We start from the raw sequence: 11,803 nt of genomic DNA, 5'->3' as shown, positions 1-11,803 counted from the left end.
GAACTCCCGATCTCAGGTGATCCGCCCGCCTCAGCCTCCCAAAGTGCCGGGATTACAGCCAAGAACCATCGCGCCCGGTCAAGGCCTTTCTTAAGGGAAACACTGGACTTGGGAAGGGAATGATGAACATCCTGTAGATATCTTTTCTCCGATGCATCTTCTCCTGTGGAGTCCCTCCTCCCATGCCTTCCTCCAGTCCCCTGCACCCCCACATTGGCAGCCCACCAGGCTGGGAGGCCTCTGTGCTCCCTTGCTGGCTCTGCCCCATTCCCTGGCTGGCAACGCCCCTGTTGTTTGCCAGCCTCTTAACCCACCTTCCTTCTCCCCAGCACAGATCATGTCCCTGGTCACTTTCTTCTTCAGTGGGGCATAAGCCTTCTGGCAGGTGCCGTGGTCAACAATCGGGATTTCAATCTAGAACACAAAGCTGTTATTGGTCTCCACCCCTGGCTGAGAAGCCTCTGCTGTTCTAACACTCCCAAAGCCAGCTCCTCTCCACTCCATACCTGGATGGACCTATGTCTACCTTAGACTTGGTCTAAGAGACTGCCCCGTGCTACAGGTGAAGGAACAACTGAGTGGAGAATCAGGAGGCCCGTCTTCTAGGGCAGTCTCGGCTATGCAGACCTTGGCTGTGTGAACTTGGGCAAGTAATCTGCCCTCTCTGGCACTCAGATTTCTCATCAGTAAGATAGAGATAATAATACTTGCCTAGGAGATGTATTAGTCAATAGGACAATGTATGCATAAATGATGGTCAGTTTTCTTTTCTCTTACCCCTACTGTAGGACCTAGAACATGTGGCTTACTCATTGTTTTTCAGACTCTGAGACTCTGTTTCCTCATCTGAAAAATGGAAGTTGCAGTACTTGATATACCAATCACTGTACAAGGAGGAAAGGCATGAACAAGTGCTTTGTAAACTGCACACACTGTATACATATTAGTTACTGTGGAGTTATCACTGCTGGCTTTGCAGCAAGCGCTTTCTTATGTTGTCCTCCTTCACCACAGTATGAGCATCTGTCTAGATGCTGGATCCGTATTTTATGCATTTCTCTCTTATATTGCTTGGAGTTTAGTAGATACCCAGAAAAAATATGTATATTTTGCACTGTAGCAAAATTGATACAGAAAAATAAGGCATTGTGGCTATTATTGCCCTTGATCCAGCATGGGGGTAACTGTTGAGTAGATGTCTGGAATAAAAAGAGGAAACATATGATTCTCTTTCAGTCAAATCAAGAACTGAATGGGCCATATTATCTAAATGGACAACTCCTGTTGCCCTTGCTGGGAGGAAGCCAAAGGCCATTCAGATCCCTCTTGGGCCATGGCCTTCCCTGGATAAGGGGAGAGGAAGCCAGGGCAAGGTGGTCCTCAGGACAGGTCCTCAGCTCCTCTTGAGCACTGGATTCATCGTTCAGGTATCATTTCAGCATCACTTCCTTTGGGAATGCTTCCCGAACCCCTGAGATGAGATCAGGTTCTCTTTCATATGTTCTGGAGTGTCCTACACTTCTCTTTCTCCACCTTTATCACATCCAGAACTACTTTCTGTCCATCCCACTTGACCATAAGCCCAAGGGGGCCAGGGAGCAGATCTATCCTTTTACCCCAGCCAGCTAGTAGCTAGTACAGCATCTGGTACCAAGGAAACACCAAATAGACCCCCGGGAACTAGTGAATGAAGGGGTGAATGGTTGTTGTAAATCCCAAATCTTAAAGTATGTCAAAATAATATATGTGGAAGAATTTAGAAACTAGCCGTGTCAGTCATAGGCCCCGATGATATCAGAGCCAAGCAGCTCTTTGAGGGCAGCTCATGTTGCCCCATAACTTTGCAGCTGGAAATAGTATCTTATGGTCTAGAGAGGCAAAATGTCTTGTTTCAGATGACCCAACAAGTTAGTAGGAGCCAAGACTTGAAACCGTGGTTCCCTACTTTTAGTTCAGTGTTCTTTTTTGTTTGTTTGTTTGTTTGTTCCTGAAATGAGTGGAATATGTACTTCTAAGTGTAGGTTCATTACTGTCAGGTTCATTACTGCAAGGACTGTGGTTGTCAAGAGCCTGGCTCATTCTGGCCAATTTGGTGTGCAGTTCTCATGGTGCACAGCTGGATTGTCATCCATAGGGGTGTCTAAACTTGCTGTTTTCTGGGAGAATTTTCATAAGCTCAGCCTTTAATAAGCTACCAGGAAAACTTAACAGTGTTTAGAGGCTAGAGTCCATGACATGTAGAACAAACAAATCAAGCTTTCTGGGGTTCAAAGTCCCATTGAACTGTGGAGGTGGCTCTGGGATCCTAGTTTCCTTCTCACCAACCCCCACCCAAGCCTCGAAATTCCGAAGGGAACAATATGGAGCAGGAAGGCCCAGTGCAGAGCTGAGGTGTCACTGTCTGTGGGTTATAAAATGAACTTCACCTCCATCAGGGTCTCTGGGAACCTTTGCAAGAACTGCTTCCCCCAGCCACTGACGATGACCATGGCTCCTGAAGGAGAGAAGATACTGTGAGAACAGAGAGGCTGTCTGCGCGGTGTTTGGAGGGGTGCAGCTTACAGCTCCATCATCCTCTGTCTGGGGAGGAAAGACTGGATTGTTCTTCTCGGAGAAAGGTGGCATGGTGGGGAGGAATGTGTGAAGGGCAGCTAGGCTAGGGGTTACCTGCAGCAGAGCTAGGGGCACTGGTTTCTATGATGTGTTACTGGTTTACTTGTTTAGTTTTCTATTCTGTCCCACCCTCAACCACCTGAAACTTAGGGTCCATGAGAGCATAACCTCATTCTAGGTCACTGCTATATCGCAATGCCTATAACAATGCTGGCACATAGGAGGTGCTCAATCAAGAATGGCGAATAAATACAAAAGCCAGCCTAGTCCACTATATACTATGCTGCCTATAGCAAGCCCTCCTCTCTGCTCCCCTTCTAAGCCTCGGTTTTCCTGTCCATACAATGAGGAGGCTGGACTGGTGTTCTCTAAAACCCCTTTCAGACTTGACATTCTAGGAGTCTATGAAGTTGGTAAATCTGGGGGGCAAGGTGGAAGTGGGTTGAGCGCCGACAGAGCCATTATTTTCCTGTTTGAAAAAGAGCCTGGACACTGAAAACAGTGTTGGGCCTAAAGTCAGAAAACCTGTACTATATCCCCAGATCTGTTTCACACAAGCTGCATCTCAGATGAGTCACCTCACCTTGCTGACCTTTCGTTTTCTCATTTGTAAATGAGGCTACAATGCCACCTTGCAAGGCTTGCATGGTTCATAAATAAGTTAATGAACATAAAGCATATGGCACATGGTGGGCACATGGCACCCAATGAGTCAAAGCTAGCTATATCTGTGCCTTTCCTGTTGGCTCAGTTCCCCTAAATACTCCTCAGATGGCATCTCAGCCATTTTCCTTTTGAGCTAAAGGAAGTGAACTATGATGTGGCACCATGGAAATTGAATGAAAAGGAAGCCAGCTGGCATGGGTCGCCTATGTTTAAGTATTATCTCAAACATGGAAATATCACAGCCACCACATGGGATAGCATCTCTAGTTTAGAGGTAAGGGGATTGAAGCTTAATGAAGTTAAATAACTTCCTCAAGATCACCCAGCTGGGAAATGGTCGCAGTGGGGTTTGAGCCTGTGCTGAGTATTAAGCCATTGTCCCCCAGCTGGAGACTTTCCCTTCTACACTCTGCTTTGTGGCACTAGGGATGACTCTCTGAAGTAGGCAGTTCTACTTTGCTAGCTGGTTTCCTGAAAACAGGGGGCACTTTCAGAGAGGCAGGAAGACGTGCTGTGGCTGTTGGCATCAGCCCTAGCAGTGGTTTTTCACCCCAGTAGTGGCCATTGTTTCCAACTGTTTTCCTTAGCGCATTAGACTCTTCTGCAGAAGTTCAGGTTCTGGCCCCATAGGGCCCCTTTCCAAGCTTCTCGTTCCTAACTCCAGGTTCTTACCTATGTTTCCCCTGCCCTAGGGTTCGTGGTTTCTTCCTGCAGGTACCATCTCTATGATCTCAGCTCTTCCCTTTTACTTCTCCAATCCTCCAGTGCCCTATATTAAATTCTCTCTGTTACCATAACTAGTCTAGTTTTGTTTTTCTATCTGGACCCTTAGGTCTGACTGTTTACTATGTGCTTCCCACAACTTTTGCTGTCTTGGACCCAATTCTGACTTGGCTGTTTGAGGGGAAGCAGCTGGTGAGTCATGCAGATACTGTCAGCTGACTTAACTGGCACCAGAGCTTCACCAACATGAAGATGGACTCCCTGTGGAGGCACCAGCTGCCCTGCAGAGGTGGAGGTGGGGGAAGGTACCTTCCTGCTGGGGTCCCTCGGGCAGACAGATGGGCATCACGAAGGCATTCAGCACTGGGCTGTCCAACAGCTCCACCAGAGCCACGTCATTCTCGAATGTGCTGGGGTCATACTGGGGGTGGAGAGTGATGTGTTTGACGCGGAGATGCTGTTCATTTTCATCTGACCGGAGCCTCCAATGCTTGCCTGGGCAAGAAGACATGTGGGGCATGGGGGCAAATGGGGGATAAGGTCACACCTTGTTCCCTGTCAGCCCCCACCCCAGCCCCATCCAGCCCATGCTTCTAGCCTTAACCCTTTCACTGCCTTCACCCACCTTTCCCAGACATCCCGCCCTGTTGGTCATTCTCTACATACTCTCATGGGTTCCCACCTCTGTCTTTTTTCAGGAACTGATGCTGTTGCCTTGTAATGCTTGTTCTGATGCCTGCTGCCACATGTTCAATCCATATCATCACCTTCAGTGCCTGGGTCAAACATGACCTCCTCCACGTAGCCTCTCGACTCTTGGGTTAGAAGTCTTTCCCCTCTGAACTCCCATGGCACTTTATCTGTTCTTCTTCTACAACACTTACTGCTTGCTACTTTCCATTAGAGGTCTCTGTGCTCATATCTTATTCCTTTATTAGACTGTAAGCTCCCTGTGGGCAGAAACTAGGTCTTGATTATACTGTGTCCTTAGATCCTGGCATAGTGTCAGTAGATAAATATGTGTAGATCTGAACTGAATCAGCTGGTGGTCTGATTTTATAAACAAGAGGGGAAGTCTGGATTGTATATGTGTGATCCACTTGAAACCAGAGGTTCATGGAAACCTAACAGGTCTTTGGAAATTATCTAGACTGAGGTCTCCTCATTCTATCGTTGTGAAACTGAAGCATAGACTTCAATGCCTTGCTCATGGTCATGTGTCTGGAGAATCATATTTTGCGCTTGGACTCAGGTTCCTGGACCTCCATCCCAGGTGTCCTGCCTGACAAATGAGTGAGTGAGTGAGTGAGCACACACTCTTTGTAAAGGGCCAGTCGGTCATCCCATTTCCAGAACCACAGCTGGTTTCAGGAGTCAGCTTGCCCCTCACTCACTCACCCAGGATGATTTTGAAGTCAGAAGGGCTGAGCAAGTCTGAGTTGCGTAAGGTCGGATCTTCTGGATCGAGCGACTGGTGGAGGCAGTGTGCGGCGGTCACAATCCAGCTGGAGCCTGGGGAATAGAACACATGTGCCATCGTCCTGCACTGCCTGGTCTTGCCTCCCTCTGTCTTGAGCTGAGGATCTTCAGACTACTCCAGGGGACCCCTCAAGACCTCAAAAATGTCTGTATTTCTCTCCATGGTATTTTATGGCCCCCAACTCAAATGCTCATATGATCCTAATCTGAAGATATGGGGATTTAAACCTGTGATTTTTACCTGCCTTTTACAACCGAGGCCAGGACTGAACATTGTAAACAGGATTTCAGGGATCCTTTAAGCCTGTGGCATTGGTGAGAGCCAGAGAGCCCAAGGTGGGTGCACAGAAAGCCTGTGGTCAACTGGCTGCCTTCTCAGGCCTTGCTTCTCAAAGTGTGTTCCCTGGACCAGCAACATTAGCATCACCTGCAAGCTTCTTAGAAATGAAGACTCTTAGGCCGGCCCCACCTCGGATCCACTGAATCAGAATTTTCATTTTAACAAGACTCCCCAGTAATTTGTATGCACATTAAAGTTTAAAATTGACGAATCAGAAGCTAGCTACACCGGCTGCACATTAGAATTACCTGGAGAATGAAAACAGAGTAAATCAGTGACTGCACCTATATTTAAACCATTTATGTCATGGGGGTGGAGCCCAGGCACAGATAATGTTTTAAACATTTCCTTAGTTAATTCTATTGCTGCCGGGGTGGAGAATCACTGCTCTGATCTAGACCTTTCATTATATAGACAGGAACCCTGAGGCCTGGAGAAAGCAAAGATGTCCAGGGGCACCCAGCAGGTTGGTTTCAGGGTCAGGGCCAGGTCCAGACCCCAGGGCTCTTGATAGTCAGCTTAGTGCATTTCCTGTGTCTCAGCTGGCATCTTTCTCTGGATGGACAGGCATCTGCCCTTCGTTTAACGGAGGGTCAGGCTTCCATTCACCTCTTATGTGGAGCAGATGACAAGCCCATAAGTAGCTGAGCCCAGAGACATATCCAGGATGAGCCAAGCAGAAAGAAAAGCTCTAGAACATGGGGGTGGGGGAGGCTGAGTATCAGGTCAAAGTTCAGGGTCGAGGGCAGAAGTGCTTAGTCCCAGAGCAGGTTCCAGGCTCCACTTTATCCTCTCAGGAGCAGCTATGTGCTCCTGGGTCCTGGCCAGGGCTCCACTTAAGCCACTCTTCTCTGCCCTGGGCCATTTTTTGATCTCTGCCCATGTCCAGGACCAGATTTTCCAGGTGGGTCAGGTGGGCCGAGGTACCCAGGTTAGGAGAGCCTGCCTTGGTGTGGGAGTCTAGGCTGTTTAGATGAACCCAGGGGTGTGCACTGGCCAGTTCAGAGATACAGCTTGGCCTCCCAGCTCTGCAGATCCCGCTACCCAGGCATCAGTGTGGGCATTAACAAGGTGCTTTCCCCTTCCTCTGTCCCTCAGCTGCTTTCCTGTTTCTTCTGCCCTCTCCTATCCCTCCCTTGCTCTTTAAGACTGAATGATAGGAGGTAGACAGAAATGATAGATTGGAGTTGCTGCAAGGAGTACGAAGTGTGAGGGCATTCCAGCTTGGCTGGGGGTAGAGAAGTGAACGTCAAACACTTTTCAAACATAAGTCATAGGGAATAAACACACAATGAATAACAATACATGGTGGACATTAGTGGACTCAAAAACTCAAGGTTTGTCCTAGCTACTCAAGAGGCTGTGGCAGGAGAATGGCTTGAACCCGGGAGGTGGAGGTTGCAGTGAGCTGAGATTGCGCCACTGTACTCCATTCTGGCGACAGAGTGAGACTCCGTCTCAAAAAAAAAAAAAAAAAAAAAAAAAAAAAAAAAAAAAAAAAAAAAAAATCAAGGTTTAAGAAAATGAATTCATTCTTAAAATTAGGTGCACACAATCCATCTTTCTTATTTGCCCTCTAACAAAATCGGAGATGTCTGGTGAAGCAGAGTCTTCCCTCCCCCTGCCCTTGCTGGCAGCTCATCCTCCACACCACCCTGCTTCTCTCCAACTTCCCTTCAGGTCCCTCCTTTCCTGGCTTCTTCTCTCCTGGGTATCTTGTGCCCTGCCAGTACCTCTTCCTCTTGTTGGATTGCTCCCTTTCATTTTTCTCTTTACTGTCATCAATCCTCTATCTTATTTTCCAGGTGTCTCTCAGTGTTCCCTGTCTCTCTCTGTCCTCTCCATTGTTGTCTTTCCAATTCTGGTCCTCTGTTTCTCTTCCCTTCTCTCCCTTGGTCCTTTCCCTGACTCCGCTCCCACTGCACTGCCCTCAGCCCTTTCTGGCCCCTTAATACCTTCCCTCACTCTCTTTGCCTCTCTGGGGGACTCCTTTGAGTGAGACCATTCATCTTTGGGCCTGTGAGAATTTAAGGATAAATTCCTTGCAGAGTAGGGTTTTATGTAGCCCTGGTGCTGTGGCTGCAGCTCTAGCCCAGGCCTGGTGCCTTGCCAAAGGGATCCCCGCCCCAGAACTGTCCACCCTGGTTGGATCTGGAGGAGGGTGACGCTGATTGAGAGGCATGCCCATCAGCCTGGGAGCTGCCCATGCAGAGATGGGCCAAGCCAGGCCTTCTTCCTCGGTGGTGGGATCTGATGCAGAAGTAGATAGCCTAGATTGCTATTCAGCTTTCTTTTGACATCAGAAAAGGAACAGACCTCAGATTGCCTGGACCAAACTGTGGCAGGGAGAGCCATCAGCTGTTCTCATTCTTGCTCCCACTCCCACCCACATTCCATTACAAAGGTGACAGTCCTATTTCCCAGTGTTATTGAATCTGCCTCCTTGTTTCCATCCCTCATGCCCTGTTCTTATTCTGAGGCTATGCCTTCTCTCCCCGCTACTGCAATGGATGCTTCACTGATCTCCTGGCCTCCGGTTTCACCCTCCTTTTTATCAATGCGGCCTCTGGAGAGAACTTTCCAGAACATACTTATCAACTTAAAGCAGCATTCAAGACAAGATAGAAATTCCTAAGCATAGCATTCAAGGTCTTTGTAAATCGACCTTTCCTGATCCCCAAGGGTGAGTTTCCTGGCTCTCCCTGACCTCACAGCCCTGGCATGCCCTGTCTTTGACCCCCATGCACTGTTATTGATGGTTGAGAGACTCCCTGACTTTGTCCTTCCCAGTGCCAGAGACAGACCAGGATCCAGTCTAGTCAAGAATTCTTTCTACCATACTGCACCCTGTACCCTGATGCTAGTGTGCACAATGACTCGCAATGAAGAAACCTTGGTCAGTCTCTAAGGAGGGGGTTCAGTTCCTTAGCTTCCACCTCTTCCACCTTCTCCTTACCTAGAAGGGAGCCCCCGCAGAAGGGCTGCCCATTCAGGTGTGACAGCATGGCAATCCAGGGAGTGGTACCCTGCTGGGCTGGGCGTCCGTTGAAGATCCTGGCCATCAGCTTCCGGGAGAACTTGGGCAGCCCACACACTGCATCCAAGGGAGGGAGGGAGAGACAGATCAGACTCTGGACTATATCTTGCCCACTGCCAGAGCTCCCAACTCATCACCCTGTTAGGAACATCTATTATTTTTGCTCCTCCAGCATTAATTGACCTTCCTGATAATAGCATCTCAATCTTTCTTTGGAGTCTGCACTTTCCCCATTCTTAGTCTATGCAGTTAGAGTTGGATTGATCTCACCTCTGGTTTCAGGGATAGAAATGTGACTGATCAAAGCCATGCACTTTCTGGTCACAGCAATTGCTCAGAGATGGGAATGTGACCTTGGCTGGACCAATGAAAGCCTTACTTGAGAATTTTGCTAAGCATATTAGAGAAGAGAAAGTCATTCCCTACTGGAGTTGCCAAGCTATTAGCCATAAATCCAGATCTGTCAACAATCATTTCATTAAGAGTCTACTGAGACTGATGAAGAAAAGTGGGGCTGACAGTTGAGGGGCAAAGAGAGAGAGAGAGAGAGAGATTGCACCATAACAGTTGAGCCCTTTGATCTAATCATACGTGAAGCCTTTTGGTACAGCCTTTTCAGCTATATGTGCCTATAAATTACCTCTCTTTTTTCCCCTTAAGCTGCTTATGTTGGCTTTATGTCACTTACTAATGAAAGAGTCACAGCTAATAAGGAATCATTATGCTCCATCCAAGGAATCTTGTCTCCTGAGAGAAGCCCTTCCTCAGGGCCTTGTGGAGCTGAAGATCCTCACCACCACAGTGTCTGCCTGCTCCATCCCGTTTTCCACTGGCTTGAATGGACACACATGCTCCCACGTACACACTTTACAACTGAATAGCCCTTGGAGACCATCTGGTCTATCCCTCTTATCATTCCACTAAAGAAACCAAGGCCCGGAGAAGGAAATTGACTTGCCAAAAGGTATTCCATGAGTTAGTGGCAAGACTGTCAATCTAGGTCTCCTGACTCCCAACTCTGGGCTTTTCTTACTCTGGCCAGCCCCATAAACTTTTAACTATGTGGCTTCCCAGAACACTCATAACCCAAACCCCTGGATCCAGGCAGTTACCTGCTACCTTTTTAGCTGTGACTAGGCTGGAGAAAATCACAGATAAATGCTCTGCATCCACAACCTTGATGCAGCCTCAGCATCTCCCAGCATCATTCTACATGCCCACAGCCAGCTTCCCCAAGCTAATGTCCTGCCTCCATTCCCAACAGACTCTCAGAGCCCACTGAGTGGGAACTCCCTGAGTGGGAATCCCACTGAGTGCAAACCATCCTCCTCACCATCTCTTCTCCCTGTAAACTTTGTTGTCTTCAGAACTAATTTTTCACTCTGGATCTCTTAACTTTTGAACTCTTGGAGACCTGGCCTTGGAGATTATCACCCCTCTTCTGTATTTTTCATCTCTCCTTATTCTATGCCTCTAAAACACAGTCAAGACTTTTCATCCTAAAAATCAGCTTCCATTTCCCCGTTTGCCATTCATTCCACAGTCTCTCCTACTCCTCCCTCCTATAGTAAAGCTTCTGAAAAGACGAGTTGACACTGCTTTCCCACATTCTTCCTCCCCCTTTGGAGCTGTATTCAGAAGAAGAAAGTGCCATGTACTGCACAAACTTGGAAATAGGCAGCCATTTGAATATTTAACAGGTCTACAAATAGTAGATGGAAATAAAATGTCTCTGAGACCATAAATGGAACTTCAACCATGATATCTACATACAGAGTAGGATACTATTTTTCGAATCTTATCAGATACATTTTTCATCCCTAGGAATTCGCTGTGCACTGTGGCTCCCAAGCCACTGAAGCTGGAGCATCCATGGTTTTAAGCAAAGGCTGGATAAGGCTTTGACTTGAAAGAGCAAAGCAGAAACCAAAGTCTGGAAAGACGGACTTTCATTTTGAAGAATCAGGCTTTATAGTAAGAATAAAAAATTTGTAGGTTCCAAGGAACCAAAAGATGGAGAACTGAACATGTAATTTTTACCACAAGGCTTACAGAAGATGCAAGGGCAGTTTCCTACCTCTGAGAAAAGAGCTAAAAGCCCATCCTGGGAGACTGAGAAGGCTAGAGAGAGAGAGGAAGGAGGGAGTACAGAGAGAGAGAGAGGACTAAGGAAGAGAGAAGTCCTAGAGACTTGAAACTCACGCATGGAGCCTGCTGCCTGCATACCCCTCAGGGATGACAGTGGAGACTTGACACCTGTCCTGGGGAACTTCCTTCCTGGAGTCCTTCATTGGGACTCTTAGCAGCATTGGGTGCTGTTGACTACTTCATCCCTCTTTACAGCTCCTCCTCTTGGCTTCTGAAGCACTTTTCTCCCTGTGTTTCTGATCCCTTCCCTTTTTTTTTTTTCTTTTCCTTGGGGTCTCTCTTTTCTTCATGACTTCTGTGATGCTGGTGTTTCACCCATTCGGCCCCAGGCCTTGGTCTCCTTTTCTTATCTGTAAATTTCCCCTAGATGATGCCCTCTACCTCTATGCCATCATACTACCCATGTGCTGATGAATTTGAAATCAGTGTCTTTCAATCTATCCTGTCCTCTAAAACTCACCATTCTTTACTGCTGACTTACATTTCCAGCTGGTTGCTCATAAACTCTTCCAACTCAGTGAAACCAAGCCCGAGTATCCACCCTTCACTAACCTTCTCCCCTTTCTTATTCCAGATGTCTGCTAATGTCTGAATCAACCACATCTTTGTTGCCTCTCTTTTCTTCAACCTCGTGTTCAATCAGTCACTAAGCTGCTGGTAAATCCCTGGGAGAAGGAGAGGGATGTGTCTCCCCGACTCCATGTCACAAAGTGCTCTGTGTGTAACCTCGTCATGCCTCAGTACCTCAATATGTCACAACAGAAAGTCCAAGTATCTAAAGAAAAGCAAAAGTTGGA

At 47.6% G+C, this 11,803-nt stretch overlaps 1 protein-coding gene across 1 annotated transcript in view; it reads right to left on the bottom strand.

Annotated features, from left to right (window-relative positions):
• The window catches only part of MASP1 (mannan-binding lectin serine peptidase 1 (C4/C2 activating component of Ra-reactive factor)), a 73,528-nt gene that overhangs the window by 2,011 nt on the left and 59,714 nt on the right, over window positions 1-11,803 (bottom strand). Inside the window, exons 11-15 of the mRNA XM_011964349.1 lie at window positions 8,778-8,915; window positions 5,401-5,514; window positions 4,312-4,497; window positions 2,427-2,494; window positions 315-414 (exon numbers count right to left, since the gene is read on the bottom strand). Coding sequence (XP_011819739.1) covers window positions 315-414; window positions 2,427-2,494; window positions 4,312-4,497; window positions 5,401-5,514; window positions 8,778-8,915 — 606 coding nt within the window. The remainder of the gene's footprint in view (window positions 1-314; window positions 415-2,426; window positions 2,495-4,311; window positions 4,498-5,400; window positions 5,515-8,777; window positions 8,916-11,803) is intronic.

The sequence above is a fragment of the Mandrillus leucophaeus genome, unplaced genomic scaffold, assembly GCF_000951045.1.
Source record: "Mandrillus leucophaeus isolate KB7577 unplaced genomic scaffold, Mleu.le_1.0 Scaffold695, whole genome shotgun sequence".
Taxonomy (NCBI): domain Eukaryota; kingdom Metazoa; phylum Chordata; class Mammalia; order Primates; family Cercopithecidae; genus Mandrillus; species Mandrillus leucophaeus.
This window is presented reverse-complemented; position numbering and strand designations above follow the sequence as displayed.